At 42.1% G+C, this 20,360-nt stretch overlaps 3 protein-coding genes across 3 annotated transcripts; all 3 read right to left on the reverse strand.

Moving 5' to 3' along the window:
• Positions 1 to 449: 449 nt before the first annotated feature.
• Positions 450 to 5,382, reverse strand: LOC100831584 (transmembrane 9 superfamily member 3). Its single transcript, XM_003558359.3, has 7 exons — positions 5,084 to 5,382; positions 4,640 to 4,680; positions 3,957 to 4,542; positions 3,008 to 3,145; positions 2,765 to 2,921; positions 2,165 to 2,649; positions 450 to 1,127 (listed from the first exon to the last, which is right to left on the reverse strand). Exons 1-7 carry the CDS (start codon positions 5,236 to 5,238, stop codon positions 908 to 910), a joined length of 1,782 nt encoding a protein of 593 aa, XP_003558407.1. The 5' UTR covers positions 5,239 to 5,382; the 3' UTR covers positions 450 to 907.
• Positions 5,383 to 6,123: 741 nt separating this feature from the next.
• On the reverse strand, positions 6,124 to 15,077 carry LOC100827551 (anaphase-promoting complex subunit 6). Its single transcript, XM_010230608.3, has 16 exons — positions 14,643 to 15,077; positions 13,971 to 14,105; positions 13,814 to 13,887; positions 13,469 to 13,508; positions 12,764 to 12,809; positions 12,284 to 12,363; positions 12,001 to 12,176; positions 11,792 to 11,917; positions 11,413 to 11,487; positions 11,005 to 11,130; positions 10,410 to 10,479; positions 8,746 to 8,828; positions 8,472 to 8,585; positions 7,870 to 7,969; positions 6,797 to 6,832; positions 6,124 to 6,537 (listed from the first exon to the last, which is right to left on the reverse strand). The coding sequence occupies exons 1-16, from the start codon at positions 14,982 to 14,984 to the stop codon at positions 6,445 to 6,447; spliced, it is 1,716 nt and encodes a 571-aa protein (XP_010228910.1). The 5' UTR covers positions 14,985 to 15,077; the 3' UTR covers positions 6,124 to 6,444.
• Positions 15,078 to 17,321: 2,244 nt separating this feature from the next.
• Positions 17,322 to 17,969, reverse strand: LOC104582385. Its single transcript, XM_024459027.1, has 2 exons — positions 17,895 to 17,969; positions 17,322 to 17,804 (listed from the first exon to the last, which is right to left on the reverse strand). Exons 1-2 carry the CDS (start codon positions 17,967 to 17,969, stop codon positions 17,322 to 17,324), a joined length of 558 nt encoding a protein of 185 aa, XP_024314795.1.
• Positions 17,970 to 20,360: the final 2,391 nt, after the last annotated feature.

Raw genomic sequence — 20,360 nt, forward strand, 5'->3', positions numbered from 1 at the left:
TGAAAAAACAAAACATAAGCATTATGTTATGAAAAGGAAGAGTATCTTTTTTATTCATTTGGATAATGTAATTGGAGTTGTTCAATCTCAGATCAATCATTCCTATTCTTCCTCAGTTTTGTAAGAGAACTAGACAATACTACATTTTTTAAAGAGAATGTTGTACTATCATATATTATCTTCAGTCATATAATTTATATGTTTTTATCTCATTAAATTGTGCCAAATCAAGAAGTCGTCATCCCGAGTCTTTTATAGGTATCAAATTCAAGTCCAATGCACAAAACGTGTATTTTTATAGTGGGGTGGGGTATGCGTTTGGCTCATGAAGGTAACCCTTTCTCATGCTTTATACGTTATTGCATCTTCACCAACGAACAACAAAAATGGAACATTTAGAAATTATTTGCCACTACATGGCATGCTTGAGCGCAAGTAAATCATAGAAATTGGTCATGAAAACGGGGTATACTATATTTTAACATCGGAACATCTCACAATACATACACAGGAAGCAAAGGATACACGTATAACGGTACAACTCTGACTGGACATGCCCTTCTTGAGGCATCATCTCTACACTCGTGTTATTCTGCCATAGGAAATATGACATAACATAATAAGAACTTTCACAGATATTCATGTAGGTTATGGTCCAAAGTAATACCGTCTTGATGTCACAGAGATCATACACGGGCTGAAGGAAAAGACAATTTATCACAGCAGTCGCACAAAGAGAGCAAATTTATAGGTTCATTACCTGTTCCTATGAATAATGGCCTAATCTGAAACATGGCAATCTCTAGTTGCTTCCTGTTGCACGCAAGAGCTAACCTTTTCTATACTGGGACTTAGCGGCACCAAAAAGGAGTACAAACTCTGCTGCTCTTCATCCTCTAACAACAGTTTACTCACACTTGATGGACTTGTATATGTGCCGAACGAAGAACAAGGCAGCACGGAAACCAACCATGCCCAGCATCAGGAAGAATGCATAGCAGATGCAGGCCATGTACCCAAAGAAGAAAGATGTCTGCATGAAGCCAGACATATCTGATCGCGCATAGTAGTAGTACAGACAATAGCCATAAACAAAAAATCCAGTTGATCCTCCGCATAGGAATGACCTGTGTTAAACAAAAGGGTAAAAATATCACAAATAGTTTCCCAATAAAAAAAAGGGGAAATGGCTACTGGTTGGATGTCCATCAACCAAAAGGGCCAACAACCTTAGTATAGTATTAATTAGTCTACAATGAAAGGAAAAAATCCACTTATGAACCGAACGGGCCAACAACCTCTTTTAGTACTTAGTCTACAAAGAAAAAAACTCCAAAACCATCTGGATTGCAACCTTGCAGAATCAGGTGCTTTAGAATGTGGTTTTGGTTTATGTGGACACCAAATCTTACACCATGTCGCCGCCAAGTGATCAAACAAAGGGCAGATAACAGAGGGAGAAATACAATATACAACACGAGATGAGTAGTGCAAGGCTGCAAGCTCAAAGTGGTACTAACCCAACCCAAACCTTATCTATCCAATCAACATGAACCAATTTGTTTCATGATGTGCGCGTGACATGGCGGTTGTGGACATGAGGCTTCTAGATCAGGCAAAACTAATAGCATCCATGACGAACTATTAATGATAGTTCACAAGAAAAACATGCACTTGAACTCAGAGTTGTAATAGATTTTATTAACTCAACCCACACTTAACTAAGTTGATTTTGTAAACCTGCAATTCGAGTGTGAAGCTATGGTGGTACGCAAACATGGAAATGAAGTGTAAGATGCTAAACTAAACAATTGGGTAACAGGAAAAAATTGGCAGCCACCTAAGCTAAACAGACAACAATGCAAGCGAAGACCCCACAAACAGTAGAATACAGTGTACTCCCTCCGATCCTAAATTCTTCTCGTGATTTTACTTCAAATATGAATTAAACACAATATGGGAGGGAGTACCAATTATAATACAAACACAATATGGGCTAGCATATGTAACAGCAAGAGCAAAAAAGACCGCCGGGTAAATTCCAAAACAATTAGTAATATGGTTTCTATGCTCACAAAAAAACTATATTACACAAATATTAAAGCAGCAAGTTAGTGTGTACAATAAAAAAGTACTCATTCAAAGAGAAGGAAAAATAACTGACCTCCACCACCACTCATGGTCTTCAGCAGCAAGTTGAAAGTATGTCAGTGCAACAGTAATGAAGGCAGTGACGATAAGGAGGATGATGAAGACTATGAAGAGAATGCTGTAAATGGTGTAAATTCGGTGGCCCCACACACTAGCAAAGATGTAGTACAGCTCGATATATATAGCACTGAAAGGCAAAAATCCAGCCATAGCCATCTGTGGAACTGTTGTCCGGTACCAGGGAAGTGGAGGTATCTCCCTCGGGTATTTGGTGGTACGGCAAGGGGCTTGGAATTCACTTTTGCTGTTTTTCCCAGCAATGCCTCCCAAAACTAGAAGAGGAAATGTAACTAAGGTCCAGATGAGGACAATGACACAGATAGTGCCGAATGGCAATGCTGCCGTTGCACTATAAGCAATAGCAACCGTGTTCAAGAAACAGAATGTCAGGAATAGAGGTCCGCAGAACAGGCATCCTGTTAATAGCAAGTTCCTCACCTGAGGGTGTAAGCATAAAAGTGCAGTTAGTACTATAACAAACATAATAAATGCCTCCAAAATCTCAACATAACAGAAGTTTGTAGGCATATCTTATAAATAAAGCAACACATACCCAGTTTGTTCCCTCTAGCTGGCAATAGAAAGAGGTAGCAATGTACCCAGCAATTCCTGAAGTGAGTGCATAGATAACGACTAATGCGGTGAAAAGTGCGCCACGGTTGTAAGGGTAGAATACTCCAACAAGTGCAAGCAAGAATATAAAGGTTGTTCTGCCATGTGTCAAATGAGATCATTAGATGTGTACCCCAGAGATAATTGAATAGTATTTTTAATTATGCTAAACATCAGCACTTACAGAGCAAACAGCTGAGTTCCAGTGCCAAGAGCAGCCGAAAACAATGACTTGTTCTTGGGGAACCGGAAGACATCACCGTGGATATACTTCCATCCAGACTCTTCTTGGTCATCAGCTGCTTCTTCATCATGGGCATACCTTCAAATGAAATATATGACATTGAGAACATAGAGAAGAGATACAGTCAACGATCTTATGCTTAGATGTCGACAAAGACCAAAATTGAGACATCAGACAAACTAACACTAAAAAACGTTATATAAAGGGTGTAAAAACATGAATATTTCCTTGAAGTAAGGGTTCTGCTTCACACACTTAATACTCTGTGATATACACTGGCCTACACTCTTAACTGAAGAACATGATTTACTTAAAAGGAAGCATTGGTCTAAACGAAGTAAAAATCGTAACAAGTTAATGTGTTGTATCCTCGCATTCTTAGCGAAGATATCTATGGGAATGCAATGTACTAGATTTGAACATCATTCGAGACGCTTGCCCAACTAACATGTAAACCAACCATAATACCAACTTTAGCCAAAGTACCTAGAGAAAACTTGCAGCCATAAGACTTTTTTTTTTCAAATTAGAATCTAGAAACCGTAAGTTTTCTCAGCTCTATAACATCTGGATAAAATGAGGCTGGAAGTACCCTTTGTGGAGCAAAGAACAATTGATGTAAGAAGAATATATCTATTCTATTAGGATAAACAGCCAGAAGATGTCAAGTCATAGATGACAGATGTGCGCATATCAACAGTAGTATTTTGCAGTAAGAACTGAGAACAAAATTAAGCCTATGACTTGAGATTGTATTTTTCTGTTATGTATGGCATTGCAGTAGGGATAAATGAAAATTTTGACTGTTCTAGTATACCTAGGAAGAGAAACCACTTTTTACAGTAAGAAAATAGTTATTTGCGCACAAAATAAATTTGTAAAACCTTACTTAACAAAATCATTCTTCAGTACTCGCATGAGGATTGTCGCCAAGAACCCTGTCAGGAGAAGAACCGTAACACAAGAGTTGATAATCGAGAACCAATGAACCTCCAGGTGATGCGGGAGGTTGGAGGAACTGGAGTACTTCTCCATCCTCTTCTCAAATGGTGTTGCTGTCTCCTTCCACTTGACAGTGTAAAGGAACTCCACATTAGCCTCCTTATCCTCCGTCAGGTCGACCAGTGCACTCTGGTCAGTATGCACAGTGATCTCAATCACCCGGTCATTGTTGTAGAGGATGTCAAAGATAATGTGCCTGTATAGGTAATACTTCCACTCACTCGGGTCGGCCTTGGCTGTCTTTTCCAGCTTACCAATGAAACCCCACAGTGGAAGATCATCATAATACATCTGGAAGTAGTAGTCCTTAGCTACTGAGTTCCGGAACTTTGCAACATCCTCCTTGGTGAGCTTCTTTGAGCAAACCGGCTTGGAGTCAAGATCCACACGGAAATCAAGCTTGTACGGTGCATCAACCAAACGATCCCCATTGAGGACTTCCCCAAGGGCTTCACTCTTCTCCTTCACTTTTTCTGCAATGAGTGTCATTTGTAAGCATAACATAATTTGAGGGGGAACTTATTACCGAGCAAATAATGACCAGAAGTAACGGAGAAGCGACAAACTAACCGGGAGAGCAGAAAGGGAGGTCGAAGTACCGATACGTCTCACTGCAAGTAAAAGGAGCATGGCATGAGAATATCGTCTAGGAAGATAAAAAAAAGGTGCTTTAGGAACAGATCCGATTACATCAAGAGTTCGCGCCCAAACCAATACAAACCGACATTTTCGAGGAGAAAAACAGGATGCTAGAACCCTACGAGAAGATCCAGAGTGCACTAAATCAGTTGCGATCCGCCCAATCCACACCAAAGTTGCCCGCTAGATCTCCAAAACCATGCGGTGTTGACCAACGTAACATAAACCCCCAACCCATTCCACCCCCGATATCATACAGAAACCAATCCACGGCACGCTCCCGCTCCCACGAATCTGACGGATCCGATCAGCTGCCCACGCGCGCGAACCATTCGGGAGGCAGAGGGATCTGGAGGGAGGGGAGATCTCACTGACCTGGGGTTGTGGAAGGGGCCGACCTTGTTGGCGTAGAGCGGGACGGGCTCGCTGGACTTGTAGCGGTGGTCCGAGCCGTCGGAGAGCACCCCCGCCACGGCGAAGGCGAGCAAGAGGAGGACCGCCGAGGCCGCGCCCGCGGCCGGCGATGCCATCGCGCTCGTCCTCGTGCTGCGTTGACGAGGGAGGCAGAGGCGGGGGGGGGGGGGGGGGGGGGGGGGGGGGGTTCGGGCGGGGAGATCTGAGTGGCGCTTCTTAATAGAGAGGGGAGAAGAAGGGAAGGAAGGAGATCTGGGGGGTTGTGTTGGGTTTGGCCCGGCTCCTCCTCCCCCTTCCCGGATGGCGTTTTCGGGTTGGGTGGTGGAAGGTGGCGATGTACTTGATTTTCAGATTTTGCCTTTGTGTATTGGTCAGCTAGCTAACCCACATCTGCGCCCCGACGCGATGGGATGCGTCGGTCGCTTTGACACGATCCAAATCAACCTCCCGGGTTGAGTCCAGTGCAAGCTTCTTGGCGCCTTTTTGCCATGATCACATCCTGAAATCTCGTTGCTATTGTACTCCACTCTGGTAGGAGTAGCAGTAGTGGCTAACTAAAAAGACGTCGTAGCCAACTAAACAAAAAGAGTTTTTGCTAACTTTGCTAAAAAAACTCGCGTTATGGCACCTTACACATACGACGACGGCCAGGAAAGGTCACCTACCACCGACAAGCTCTGAAACATAAATCCGTTTCGTAATTAAGCACGAATGAAATTAGTGAGCACACTTTAATGCTGACTTGTCAGAATGGTTATAATTACTGGTTCAGTTTAACCTGAACTCGGTCATTATATTCAAGGAATAATAGTAAAATAAAACTCACAAGATTGACAAGTTCTACCACTTGCGACATGAGAATTTATATGTAGTTTATGCACAAATTAATGAACTAAAATGTTTTAAGATGACTTTTGATCCTTGGTATCTTTGAAATTTACCCAGGATTCACAGAACAGCTCAACTGAAAAATATTAGAATGAAATAACACAATATGTACAGAATAGGAATGGACATTACTACTGTTGACGAAAATAAATGGCGGTATTTACATTAGTAAAAGACAGCAAAATCTCAATAAAACAGTACAGCAGAAAGCCTGAATTAGTCTGGGTGGCTACAAATGAATTCGAGCAATTACATATTGCACATTAACAACTTTACAACAATTGGCTACAAATGAATGGATTTGATGTTAGGACAACAGCACCCATCGCAATCTGCAAACAACTAGTAAGCCTAAACTATTTTCTCCAAGCAGTGCTTTGGCAACCGGCCTCAAGAGCACCCATCGCAATTTGCAAACAACTATTAAGCCTGAACTATTTTCTCCGAGCAGTGCTTTGGCAACTGGTCTCAAGAGCTAATGTTAGCATGTCTGTGCAGAACTGGTCATCTGGTTTCAACCAGAGCGCCTGAAAGAAAACATAGAGAAAACATAGATGAGGATTTCGTACTATAACCTGTTGTTATGGAAAGCAGACAATTGAAAATAATGTGTTCAAGCATGTCTAGTATTTGAGGCACACTATAATTATGTGCTTAATAAATTGTGACGTGGTTGATAGCTTCATTTTAGCTCTAACAAAGAATACCACTTATATTGTATTGTGGCCAAAATTATAGGATGACAGTGTTTAATTAAAAAAAACTAGGCTAAATGAAAGAACTCACCTTGTGGTAGTAAGTTATAGCGGCCTCAAAATTATCCTGTATATTCAAAAGAATAGCTCTAATTCAGATATCTCAAAAAATAAATGATGGCGACATTACTTAAGTTCAAGCATTAGTGTCAAACTTCAAAAAATAAAGGCAGGGCCTCTTTCTCATTCTTGAAAGCAGACTCTGATAATATTTTTTGAGGGATATCGTTTTCTTTCCACTTTCCTATGCACTTATTGGTGTTTACGTCTAAACTCCTTCCTGACTAATTCGAATCGTATTCCTCTACTCTGACAAAACTATGAAAAAAGTAAACCCCACTATTCTCCGATTGTTCTTACTAATGGAATCACGTCGCGGACCGATCAACTGTTATTTCTAAATATTGGCACTCAGTAGAGGACAGTCATAGTTACCTGCGCTACTGTGATAATCCAGAAAAGAATGGGATACATGTGTCCGAAAGTATCCTGGATTGTTTTTTTGAAAGAAAAAGAAAACAGGATACTCAGGGATACTCCATGGTCCAAAACAACTTCAATTAAATCCCAACAAAAGCCCAACACAAATGCAAACCTACGAAATACCCACTACCCAAAGGTAGCTCGTGTAATCAACCCAACTCACTTACGGGCACAGCCACTAGCCAAAGCTTCCTGCTGCCTCCACACCAGCAGCACTCCCTTCCCGCTTGCAATCCCCTCCTCCACGACACCCAGCAGGCAACACCTGTTTCTAACACCTTGTCTAATACGGTCCACATTATTTGTTTATTTTCTCTAAATATATGTAATCGGTGTATTCCTACAAACTTCTTTCTGGAGAATGCAGTCTCCCTGCACCTGTAGCTCGTATTGGTGTAACATAGCAAGTCATAAGAGAAGCATCTGGGTACATATGAGTAAAGATTAAGCTTTCAACATATGGATATTTAAATATTATTCATAGACAAAGCAATCTGATCAATAACGCGCTGCATGTTCATTCTATTGCCACATGTGTATTATATTACAAAGACAACATCACAGCAGAAATAACAGGGTACAAGATACAAAACAATAAACTCAAGAGGATCAGAGAAATACCATAAGCTGGTAACAATAGGCAAGACCAGAAAACGCACTCAGACTTTTTATTGGAAAGGTGAGCGCTTTTTCATAATATGATATTGCCTTTTCATATTTCCTGTGGGAAAAATAAAATGTTAGTTCAGAAATGATATTTTCACCATAGCAATAAAACCACCATCATCCTAGTTATGCTAATCTGGCTCTGCACATAACAGGAAACTAATTGCCAGTGCTGAAATTTATCCAAAAGAAATGCTCTATAGGTGAAAGTATTTGAGGCACACTATAATTTATGTGCTTAATAAATTGTGACGTGGTTGATAGCTTCATTTTAGGTCTAACAAAGAATACCACATGTTTCAATGCAATCATACATAATTACATGGTCAAGTGGTTGCTCAAAAGATAACCTGTGAATTTATTTTTGGAGCACATAGGAGGTTTTACACAGAGAAACTGCTGATGAGTAAACTAAATACAGCAATTTATTTTCTGTTTGATTGCTAAGACACAAATAAGATTGCACTAGGCAAAACTCAATCTCAACTAGCATAAAAAGGTAAAAGTGAGTGAATTTATGAAACAGACATAACAATGTGTTGCAAATGTTCACTTACTTCAGTTTCCGCAGTGCGTGTCCAAGATTCACCAATGTTGGTTCCCACATTTCATTCAGGGAGGATGAGGTATGATCCAGTGTTAACTCAAACCACTGAACTGCATTTTGATACCTGGACATTAAAGAAAAAAGAATATCAAGTCCTGGAGAAGAAAGAAACACATTTTGTTCTGATAGTACTGTGATACTCCCTCCGATCCATAAAGTTGAGCATTTGGTGGGTTCATCATACTAGTATAACAAAAGCGTTTAGAAGAGAGAAGTTTTCTTACTCTTTCATATTATAAGCTACAACCCCCAACTCATTAAATATAAGTGGATCAGATGGGCAGATGGATTTCGCTTGCATGAAGAACTGCAGCAAAGAAGACAAACTGGATCAACAAGAAATGCCAAAAAAAACTTTCACTTATTAAAAGCTGGTGGTGCTAGTCAATGCTGTCATGAATCGTGATTGTAACGGTAACCTTCTTCCAACAACTAGAAGCAATTCAGATCTTAGATTTGAAATTAAGGGTGTAAGTGAAAAGAGCTTGCAGAAACAGAATTAAAGTCAAGCAGTAGCAGAAATTGGACACATACAGAGTCCTGGATTTCCTGATTCAATATCCACCTTATTCAAACTCAACTTGATTGAAACTATAGTCGTAGAGTCAATGTGTTTATGCAGAGAACCTTTCATTTAGTAGCAAGCATGACAGATACCTGGCAGTTCCATTTTACAGTACTAGCCTAGGCATCCAGAATATTATTAGCTTAATTGTGTGTTTGTGTTAAAGGGAATATCATGTGGAAACCCAACTGGATTACAAACTTCATGGAGACAATATGTGAATGTTACACAAAAAATTGTAGATACCGGGGAGAGGGCATTCAGTAGCCATATAACTTTTAAAGTCAAATTCATCAATCTGGAAGATATGAAAAAGGACTCCATGTGAGAAAAACACTAATCAGAATTCATACAGATTTTTTTATCTTTAAAGTGTGATTGGTTTTGATCTTGACATTTTACATGGAATAGAATAAACCCTTTCTGGCATCTACAGAAAAAGGAGAACACTTATAACTTCTACGTGTGGGTTCCATATAGGTTGCACTCTATTTGGATTCCCACTTGATATTTGCTTGTGTTTAAATGTTTAAAGTTAGTACTCCCTCCGTCCAACAAAAGATGTCTAAATTTTGTCAAAATTTGGATGTATCTAGACATGACTTAGTGTATAGATGCATTCAAATTTAGTCAAAGTTAAGACATCCTTTGTTGGACGGAGGAATATTAAATAGTTCGGTAGTTCCTACAGAAAATAGTACTCAGTAGTTCCTTTAAATGTTTAAAGCTAGTAATAAATAATCCTACAGAAATTAGTACTCACTCCGTTCCATAATTCTTGTCGTTGTTTTAGTTTAAATTTGTACTAAAACAGCAACAAGAATTTAGGAACGGAGGAAGTACTTGATAGTTCCTCTAGGCTACTACTTGTCAATAGTTTCTGCATTTTGTAGAAAGAGCATGCTTCAACTGTTACGAACCAGAGACTAAACTTGGCTTGTTTGGAGCTTAAGTCAACCTCAATGTACAGTTTAGAGGAGAAGAATCGAGATGGTTCACTTGAAGAAGCCTAAATACATATTTGAACTTGGCATTATTAAGTATTTAGTGGTTTACCAATTATATTTTGCAAATATTTTCCAATGCTACCATAGTATAGTTCTTGCTGTGAGCTGACTCACTTGAAGAATGTTTAGTAAAGGCCAAAAGGAAGTTGTACATGCTGATTATTCATTTGCTGCCAGCATGGCCAACAATCCTCATTGATGTAGTTGACCAACGAGTCAACTGTCAACCTTTGAAGCCTCCCTTTGCCTAAACGTATTTTTTCCAACAATTATCAGCATTTAAACCATCATGTTTGTGAGAAGCAACCTCAAGTACCTGCTCTGCAAGTTTGAAATTATGCATTCGCACATATTGCATACCCATGTATAAAGTTGGGAGATGACATCTGAATGGAAAAAAAAAAGTACGTAAGAAAGGAGCTACAAAACAAGTACGGTGTAGATTATTAAGTGGAAGCAGAGAGATGATTATACACCATGATAAAGAGCAGGGACTAATGCATAGTTCTCGTAATCAGTATATAAAGAGTATTGTGATCAATAAATATAGAAGAGCTTGTCACACGTCCCACAAGAAAACAGTGTGATGTGCATTTCGCTTTTAAGAATAAAAAGCCAAAAACACCCAACAGATAATAGAACAAATGAGACAAGTTTGACACAATTTGCAGTTGAGCACTAAAAATAAAAGATAACTACTCTGAGTAGTCACTACTTGTATTGTAGGAGATAAATGTTGCCATGTCAAAGCCAGGAATAGTAAGTTGGCACAAAATACTAAAATTTCAACTAAATTATAAAGAATAGTCTGCCCTGCAGTACAGCAGAATAAGAGGAAAAAAATCAATTGGACGTTTACATCAACAATTATTTTGGAATTTCAAAACAAATAAAGTAAAGGGGTTACTGACCCAGGAAATAGTCGAGCTGCTGTCCTAAATGCAGCCATGGCCTGGTCACCTTCCTCTTGAGCAGCATAAGCAATACCAGTACCAATCCAAGCAGGAGGAAATGTCCCTTCTAACCCTGTGGCTTTGCTGATAGGAAACATATTAGTATAAATTACATTGGTAACTTTGAGGGCACACTTGAATATCAAAAAATATCTTGCACCATTCGAAAAAATCAGGGGCAGTACATGCATTCTTCTAATCAAGAAAAACAAGAGAAAGAACGAAATAGCCATAAAAGAGCAGGTGGTGCCAGAGTTTCCACAATAAGAAAGTAGTTTTATCAAAGGAGAAAAAATATCAGGATAATAAGGCTTCAAATGAAGACACCAAGACAAGAGCGACAATTTTGCAGGATAATATGCTTACCCAAAGTATCTCCTCGCTTGATCATACTTCATAATACAGTAATAATAGCAGCCGACAGCAAACCAGGAAAGAGCTCTACAGATGGACCAGAAACAGATTAGAAATTTATTATTTGCTCATGATTGACTGCAAGCGATAAGTATACTATTTTATTTTCTGTGCTATTTGAGATTAAACTTTGCAAGTGGAAATAGAAAATAATAAAGGCACTGTGGAAAGATGAATATATTGTATAACTCAGAGTGTCATTATATGTCTAAAAAGTACTCAATACACAAACAGGGTTTATGGTCAGGGACTGCTGGGTCGGTCTTATGGGATCATGCAGAACAAACTCTGAAAGAAAATTGCTCAATCAGTTATTAAGGTTGATACTCACTTTTGAGGATAGTCCTTCACTAAATTGCATGACAAAAGATAAAGATCATTGGAATGACCAAGCTCCATTGTAGCAGCCAAATGCACTAACGTGCATTTCAAATGAAAAGGATCTCTCTCAAGTAACCTGGGATAAAAATTGTATCATGAGAACATAAGATCAACATTTGTCAAGGAAACAAAAGTGAAACAGGAAGGTTACCAACTTACACAGATGTGAGCTCAAAACATTTTTGGTATTCTCCACTCTGATGGTAGTATTCAGCTTTGCAAGCCAAAACATCAATGTTGTTTTTCATCATTTGGCCAGAACTTGAAGAAGATATGCTGCAAGATTCTCGTTCAAGTTCCTTGAATTTTGCTTCCACTACATATTCTTTTTCGTGCTAAAAGGGCATAAAAGAAACCATGACCAACAAAACCGTAAATAAAGACCGACATCTGTCATATTTGTATGCAATGCATAATGTTGGATAGTAACTTAGTTGGATACCTTCCTAATCAAACATGAGTAGAATGCTGATAGCCACCCATCTTCTTTCCCAAATTTCAGAGAGGACAACAACTCAGATTCTGAAATATATTGTAGCATCACAAGTTTGTTTCAATACGCTGAATATTATGAAAAGTTGCAGCCAAAATGTCCTCTTCTAAAAATTAGTCAATGACAATACACTTGTTAACTAACATATATACCCTCAAAGGATGCAGTTGGCAACAGATATTTTGTCATGCTAACTCTAGTCAGTATATAGTAATACATATCCAGCATTTTCCAGCTCATATCTAATTAAAGATGATTAGATTGCTATGAAAGAAAATTATTAAATATTAATGTAGTTCTAATTTCTTTAAATGCTGTTCTTATTTGAAAAGCAATGCAAGACATAATACTGGCATTCAAGATATAAGCAAACCTCAAAATAGACCCCAAAACAAGAAACAAAAACTGATTTTAACTTTTGAAGCGTACCTTCCTCACATGTTAACATGTAATTATCAACAAGGCATTCGAGGGCCTGACAAATATATTAGAAAGAGAGTTAGGACCATACCAAATGAGCAATTGAGCATAACTGGATAACACAGGACATATCAAGGAATCCAGCCAGGTAAGTGGTTAACACAACATCAATCCATTGGTAAGTTCATCAGCAAGCAGAACTACGGTGGCAAAGAATTCAATTTATGATGGATTAATAAAAAATTTTACAGTGACATGTACTTGTTTGTTGTTTCTATTCCAACATCTCTGGAAAGAATAGTAACAGATCAGGGTGTAATATAATGATTTTATTATCATCAAGATATAGCACGATATGACTAAGATCCCACATCCATGATATTCTGCAAGTGAGATTCAGGTATATAAAAGGATCAGCTATCAACCTACTGTATTTAATCTGTAATGCCTGCACACATATTGTCCGTAAGACCATTGCTGACTCAGTGTGTCAAGCCTATAAGAAAGTTCAGACTACCAGACTACCCAACTATAGAATAGGAAACCATAAAATGATTCAAAAGTAAGCTTCACGCCGGCTCATTAATCAAATACAATTATGCTGCATATTTTTTTTCTATGTGATATTAACTGTAAGGGGGACGGCTCATTAATCAACAAATAAAAAATGCTTTGGAATGTCTTATGTTCACGGCGTCACATGACTCTTCTCACCTCATAACACAACGGATCAACTTTAACTGCTGCCTTGTACCTGAGATAATAATAGAAGAAAGTCAACAAGTCTGCTTAAGCAAAGCATCAAAATCTATTTGAAAGCAAGGAAAACAAGCAGGCCCATGGAGCTTCCTTTCCTAGAACTGAACCATCCTTTGACTTATTGCAACAATGTTCAGCTGTTCATTAATCAGTTCAACTTAAAAGGTGCACAGAGAAGGAAAGCTTGAAAGAAATGCATTGCCAATACCACTGAACACCCTGAAAGTCAAGTGACTATACTATTTTGAAATACAGATGCATTTTAACAAAAGGAAAATAAATGGAAGTTGCTGATTTCACCATTGCCGGGCAAGATCCCGATTATGCAATGCTTCGTACGCCTTGCCACGTAGGAAACAAATAGCTGACTTTATCTGGAAAACACGAGTCACAATAGTAAGCAACCATCATTGCAATTTAATCAGAGGGAGTCATAAGACGAGAAGAGAAATCACACATTGATCTCGTGATCTTCGGCATCCTTATCAAAATAGATGTCACTGCCATCATCTTGATCAACAACATTACCGTGCTCATCAACTTTGGCATCCCCAAGCATGATCAAACACTGATGCCATTCTTTCAACTCCTCCTGGCCAATGAAAAAATATGAACCAATGCAGCATATGCAAAGATCTATGCAAACCTAGTCATGAAGTTAACAATCTAAAATAATAGAATCAGAAACATCAAAACCTTAATCTTTCTACAGTAACCAATAAAGCATTGTATACAAATAATAAATTAGACAATCTTATACTAGTTTGTGCTAGTCATTTTGAAGAACTCGCAGGGCATTTGACTATAAGCCACCAGCTGTAGGCACTAGGGGAGTACTGTGTAACAAAATGTATAATCCAGTTCAAACACATTCAGCTGAAAGCAAAACATATGTATTTTGTCGAATGCTTGCAGAAGCCCACAAGATACTCGGCAAAAAAGATTACCTAAAGGCGCCTCGCTAAATCAGGCCAAACAAACTAACTGCAAGGAAGCCCTAGCGTGCGGCCGCGCCGGCCCATTGAGGCGTTTACACAAATAGGGGAAGCCAAACTGGACATATCGGGACGCACGCACCGTGTTCGACGAAATGCAGAAGCAGAAAAAGGCTCTGGGGAGTAGAGCTCACAAGGCACTTGGCGGCGAGGTACCGGAACCGTAGGTCGCGGAGGAGGCGGGAGTTGTTGAGCACGTGGAGCGCGCGGCGGAAGTGGCGGCCGAGGAAGAGCGCCTGCGCGAGCATGTACACGTCGGCGGGGTCGCCCGTGGCCGCGGCCACCTTGTCGGCGAGGAAGATGGCGGACGTGTAGAGGTGCTTCCCGACGCTGTCCCGCACCACCCCGCGCAGCCGCTCCACCGCCTCCTCCCTCATGTCTGCCTCCGCCTCGCCTTCTCTCCTCCGCTTGGGGTTCGGTTCTGCGGCAGCGGCTGCGGGGGAGGAGGGAGGGAAACCGGATTTTGTACCCAACATTCGAACTAGGGTTCGCGAGTGTAAGTTCCTTAAAAGAGAATGAAGAATTCTTCCCACGAGAAAAAGAATGACGATTCTTATTTATGTTTTTAGGGCGAAAAACAAAATTGATGGAACGGTCCGAAGTCGGAACTCGCCGCGGGCTGCGTGAGATCGCTGTGAGATGTTTTTTGATCCCGCAATTTGACAATTTCGTAGGACTGGTCCGTCTGGGCTAGCTAGACCTGGGCTGGGCTACCACAAATCCCGGGCCGCGCCGGGAGGGAGTCTAATCTGGGCTAGGCTAGGTTAGGCGACATGGAGGAAAAAGTAAGATTCTTACGATCAATGTGATTCCTTTTCTTCCTCTAAAAAAATGTGATTTCCTAAAAAGATGTGATTCATTTTTCCCTCAATTTTTTTGTGTTCCATTTACAGTTTACTGCCTAAAAAATATAATAAATCGATCACTGCCTCGTTGAATATGCCTTCAAGTTTATTACTCCCTCCGATCCTAAATTGTTGTCGAAATATTACATGTATCTAGACGTTTTTTAAAAATAGATACATCCATATTTGGGCAAATTTGAGTCAAGAATTTAGAATCAGAGGAAGTATATGTTTTCTTTTTAATATTTGGAATGCAACAACGTAGAGCAGCTAGTAGTTTTGTAAAATGTTTATCCATACTACAATCCGCTTACGTATAATTTTTCATTGTGAGAACTTCAAAATAAAACACCAGTAGATGTAACTTTGCACATCAATTTCTCTCACGCGGTAGGATCATTTTGCGGTTGTGAATTGTGTTGTGGCGAACATATTTATAACCCGCTTTCGTAAATACGTACACAAGAAATGGTTTTCTAAAGAATAAAACAAATAAAAAACATACGGAGTAAAATTGATTTATGGAAATCTAGGGAACTTCGTTGGCGTGTCTCGCACTGAATACTTGCTTGATTGCTCTCCCTTTTTAGGCCTCTCTTCTACAATATCTGAATTCAGGCACGCTAATTTTTTTTTCAAATTTCAATTTTTTCAATATCTAATCGATCCGAACTCTTTTTTGCGGACAATCGGTCGGTCCCATAAAAGCGACCTCCCTAGACACTCTTTTTCTTTGTTTGGCGTGTTTTCCAGCCTTTGCTTTTTTGGAAGCACGGCTGAAAACCACCAAAGCTAACACTACACACACTACCTCTACTGCGCAAGGCGAACCTACAACCTACTATACCCTTTACCAGATTCCCGGAGTTGCCAGACTCTGTTAGCAATAGATACATGCGTGGGAGAGACGAAACCAAAAGGGTTTTCAAATCTCGGTGAGACAACCAGGAAAAGCCCCAACCGGGGATCAAACATGGGTGTGTTGCCTGCTCAACGGCAGAGCTAGCCACCCGCCGTGCCGCTCGGTTGTCGCTTGCTCTTGATATACTGTATGTATACATTTGAGCCGGGTGACGTCAAATAGTAGTACTCCATCCGTTCCAAAATGTAGAGCGTATAACTTATGTTAACTGTCAAACCTTTTAAATTTTGACCAAGTTTTGTAATGAAAAAAATATCAACATTTAACGTGTCAAATCAAGGTATTGCGAAAATATATTTCACAATGAATCTAAAGATCTTCATTTGATACCGTATATGTTGACACTTTTGTTATAAAAGTTTGTCGAACTTTAGAAAGTTTGACGGTCAATAAAAGTTACACGCCGTCTACTTTGGAACGGGAGTATGAATTAGAAGCTCATTGATCCTTGCTACATATAGGAACGGAGCAGCCCCAGAAATTTGCTGTGTCGTGTGCTTCTCGGCTTTTTCGTGTTTATGTGACGTGATAAATGCGTGATGTTTATTTCTTTAAGAAGCATATATACGTGTGTACTTATGAGCTAACAATGACCATGGGCGCCCTAGATTAATTCATGCATGCATACTTGAGGTACAGCGGGAAAATTGGCTGGAATACACCTTAAACACGAGACATCACCATGCATCAAATCTCACCAACACAACGTTCACCTGCGCCGTCGACGCCCTGCCCGTGGATGCATGGCGCGCGGCGTTCGGGTCGCGCGGACGTTTCTGACTGAACTGCTTAATTTGATTTGGCAGTGCATTTTTCGAAGAATCTCTTTCGCAGCAAATTAATTAAACAGTGAACATTGCTAGCTGCATGTGTGACGGTAGATAGATTTCTGAGAACAAACCAAAGCAGTAAACAGGCCCGATTTCATGCACGGTGTACATAGCTGATCAGAAAGCAATCAATCCACGCTATTGAATTTTATTTTATGGTGAATAAAAGCACAACATGTCCGTCCAATCCAGTCAGCTGGATGTGGTCCCGCGCGGCTACACGCCAGGGACCGACCGCGGCCCCGTCTGATCCCCGCACCGCTCGAAATCAGCGACGCGGGGCGGCGGCAGGCGGCGGCCGGTGGTGTTGGCTCCACCGTCGACGTCCTTACGTGCGGGGATGGCATCGGCGTAACCGCACACGAGCTGGCAGCCCGCGACGGCATAGCAGTTGACCACGTCAACGATGATCCAGCTGCCATCCGGGTACAGCTTCATGACGTAGCAGTCTTCGGGCCCGGGGAGCCGGCTGCCGGGCACCTGCAGCGCGCGTCCATCGGGGCCGGGGGGCTGCAGCGCGCGGCGAGACGAGTACGGGGATGATAGGCAGGCGACGTGGCAGTGGTCCTTGTAGAGCGGGCACCATTTGATCATCATGGTGTTGCGTTGGTAGCAGAGGTAGCAGATGTACCGGTTCGAGTAGTAGTCGTTGTTGGCTGCCGCCGCCGACGATACCGCGGCGGCGGCAGGGCAGCCTGTCTTTACGGTAGTTCCGTTGGCGGCCGCTACCGTGGCATTACCGGTGACGTCGTCAACGGCAGGGAAGGAGGAGGTGCGCGTCTGGGCGACCGCCGTGGTCGCTGCTACGAGAACGACAACGGCGACGACGGAGGAGATGTATGAAATGGAAGACGGGAAAGCCATTCTCATTTTTGTTGTACCGGATCGAGATAGTGACGGTGGTCTTATATAATCCGTCGGAGTCGAGTTTAGACTCGGTATAACACTTGTTGCTAGCTAGCTTTGCCACATCCCACTTACCTCATACTCCACTTGTATTTAGTCTGTATCTGCATCATCATACCGAGTATGTAGTCATATGACGCATATTATTAATTTTGCCGTATCCTACTTACCTCATACCCCATCTGTATTTTTGTCGCTATCGATATCATCGGACCCAATTTGTAGTCATAGACGTACGTTGTTAGCTTCAGGGTATCCCGCTTACTCATGCCTTGCCTGTATCTGTGTCAGTATCCAAGTTAGGCGCCGCACAACGCCTAACCTGACTTAGTTGTCTCTGTGCAATGACTAACCTGACTTAGCTGTTTCTGAATGAGTTGTATGTGTACTAGGTTCATGCATACGCTCCCCTTTGTTGGATCTAAGGGGTGAACGTCTGCGGCGCCCAAACCTGGATGAGTTGTATGTGTACTAGGTTCATGCATACTCTCCCGTTTGTTGGATCTAAGGGACGAGTGTGTGCGGCTCCGACGGTGCAGGATGGTGCACGTGTGGTGTCTGATGCATAGCCGTTTGTCCTCCACACGGCCGACGCTGCCATGCACCGGCGACCTACACCCGCAACCACGTGCCCGGCCACGCCTGACGCTGCCCCGCGCCACAGCAGGCCCACCGCCGACGGCAGCCATGCCCGCCCGCCGATCTGCCGCCCCCTCCGTCGGCAGCCGCCCCCACGCCGAAACCGGCCACGCTAACCACGGATCCGGCCACGCCACGACCGGATCTGGCACCTCCGACCACGGATCCGGCGCCGCCATCCCGCATCGAGTCACCTCACCCTGTGAAAAACCGAACCGGAAACCGGAGAAAAATAACCAAAACTGAACCGAATTTTCGGTTTTCCTGGTTTTCGGTTTCGGGTCCGGTTTCAGGAAAGCCGAAGCGAATGAATATTGGGTTTTTCGGTTAAACCGAATTAACCGAAACCCACGCTAGGAAGGAAAAATATGCGTGTGTGAGGAGTCAAACACCTTTTTACTAGTTCATCTGTCGGGCTTTCAGGTTTGGGCCTATTTTCCATTGGGCTGTCGCAATTGGGCCGAGTATTACGTGCAACATGTTGAATTGGCATAGTATACTAGTCAGCAGCATTATACATGCGCTTGACAACATATTTCATATTGGTGTTTGAATTTATGTGTGACAAAACGTTATGTGTTGCTCAAAAATTCGCGTCAAATTTGGTTATTTTGGTTATTACTGAAACCGAACCGAAACCGAATGGTTAAAACCGAAACCGAACCGTATTTTTATACGTAATCGTTTTAACCGAAGTATACAAACCGATTAACCAAAGAACCGTATTAACCGAACCGAACCGAACCGAACCGAAAAACGAACGCACACCCTGAGAGCCACAGGAGCCGAGCCGCGCCTGGGGAGGAGAAGCCGCGGGGTCCCAAGAGTAGGAGCCCGCGCGGAGAATGAAGAGGCCCGCCGCCGCTGCCCCCGCACGGGCTTTGCCCGGTGGCGGCGAGGGGGGGAGGGGAGGGAGTGGACGCCCTTTGCCGGTGGAGGATTGGGCGCCGCCCGAGTCGCCCTTCACAGAGCAACGCGGGGGCCCGGAGCCCGTCAGATTTTTTTGCTGTGTTAGAATGCTTGCTTGATTGCTAAACGATTTCCTCGCGAATGTGTTCGTGTGTTAGGACGTTGTTTTAATTTGCTTTGGCATACGTATTTATGGTTGGATTTTGATGTGCCTTGCACTGCATTTTTCGGAGAATCACTTGCAGCATATAAAGATAACACTACATCTGCAAATGTTTTTGGTCGATTGATTCCGAGAAAAAAAACAAAGCAGTAAGCATATATGCTCGATTTCACGCATAGTTATTAGTTACAAATCTGATCAGAAAGCAACCGATCGATGCTATTGGATTATGTTGTCGATAAGCACTTTATTTTTCAGGAAAAACAAACCGCCGATCGAGTCAGCTGCATGCATGTTGTCCCGCGGCTACACGCGCGCCGGGGGCGGACAGACTCATTGATCGCCACACCGCTCGAATTCGGCGACGCGGGGCGGCGGACGGCGGGTGGTGACGATGGCGGCGGCTCCATCGTCCTTACTCGCGGTAATGGTAGCGTCGTAGTAACTACACGCGAGTTGGCAGCCCGCAACGGCGTAGCAGTCGACCACGCTGACGATTTTCCAGCTGCCATCCGGGTATAGCTTCATGACGTAGCAATCCTCAGCGCCCGGCCAATCGCCGGCGTTGTCCGGGCGCCGGCCGTCGGGGCCGGGAGGCTGCAGCGCGCGGCGGGAGAGGAAGGAGGTGATCGGGGAGG

Source organism: Brachypodium distachyon, chromosome 1 (assembly GCF_000005505.3).
Source record: "Brachypodium distachyon strain Bd21 chromosome 1, Brachypodium_distachyon_v3.0, whole genome shotgun sequence".
Lineage (NCBI taxonomy): Eukaryota > Viridiplantae > Streptophyta > Magnoliopsida > Poales > Poaceae > Brachypodium > Brachypodium distachyon.

Excerpts from the sequence above, each read along its gene's own strand:
- LOC100831584 (XM_003558359.3), bottom strand. The coding sequence starts at position 5,238 with ATGGCATCGCCGGCCGCGGGCGCGGCCTCGGCGGTCCTCCTCTTGCTC. Across the intron at positions 3,146-3,956 it reads CTGAAGAATGATTTTGTTAA|GTATGCCCATGATGAAGAAG; the intron begins GTAAGGTTTTAC and ends TTTCATTTGAAG. Across the intron at positions 2,650-2,764 it reads AGCTAGAGGGAACAAACTGG|GTGAGGAACTTGCTATTAAC; the intron begins GTATGTGTTGCT and ends TTACACCCTCAG.
- LOC100827551 (XM_010230608.3), bottom strand. The coding sequence starts at position 14,984 with ATGTTGGGTACAAAATCCGGTTTCCCTCCCTCCTCCCCCGCAGCCGCT. Across the intron at positions 12,364-12,763 it reads CATGTTAACATGTGAGGAAG|AATCTGAGTTGTTGTCCTCT; the intron begins GTACGCTTCAAA and ends AATATATTTCAG. Across the intron at positions 12,177-12,283 it reads ACTCATGTTTGATTAGGAAG|CACGAAAAAGAATATGTAGT; the intron begins GTATCCAACTAA and ends ATGCCCTTTTAG.
- LOC104582385 (XM_024459027.1), bottom strand. The coding sequence starts at position 17,969 with ATGGCTTTCCCGTCTTCCATTTCATACATCTCCTCCGTCGTCGCCGTT. Across the intron at positions 17,805-17,894 it reads TCGTAGCAGCGACCACGGCG|ACAGGCTGCCCTGCCGCCGC; the intron begins GTCGCCCAGACG and ends ACTACCGTAAAG.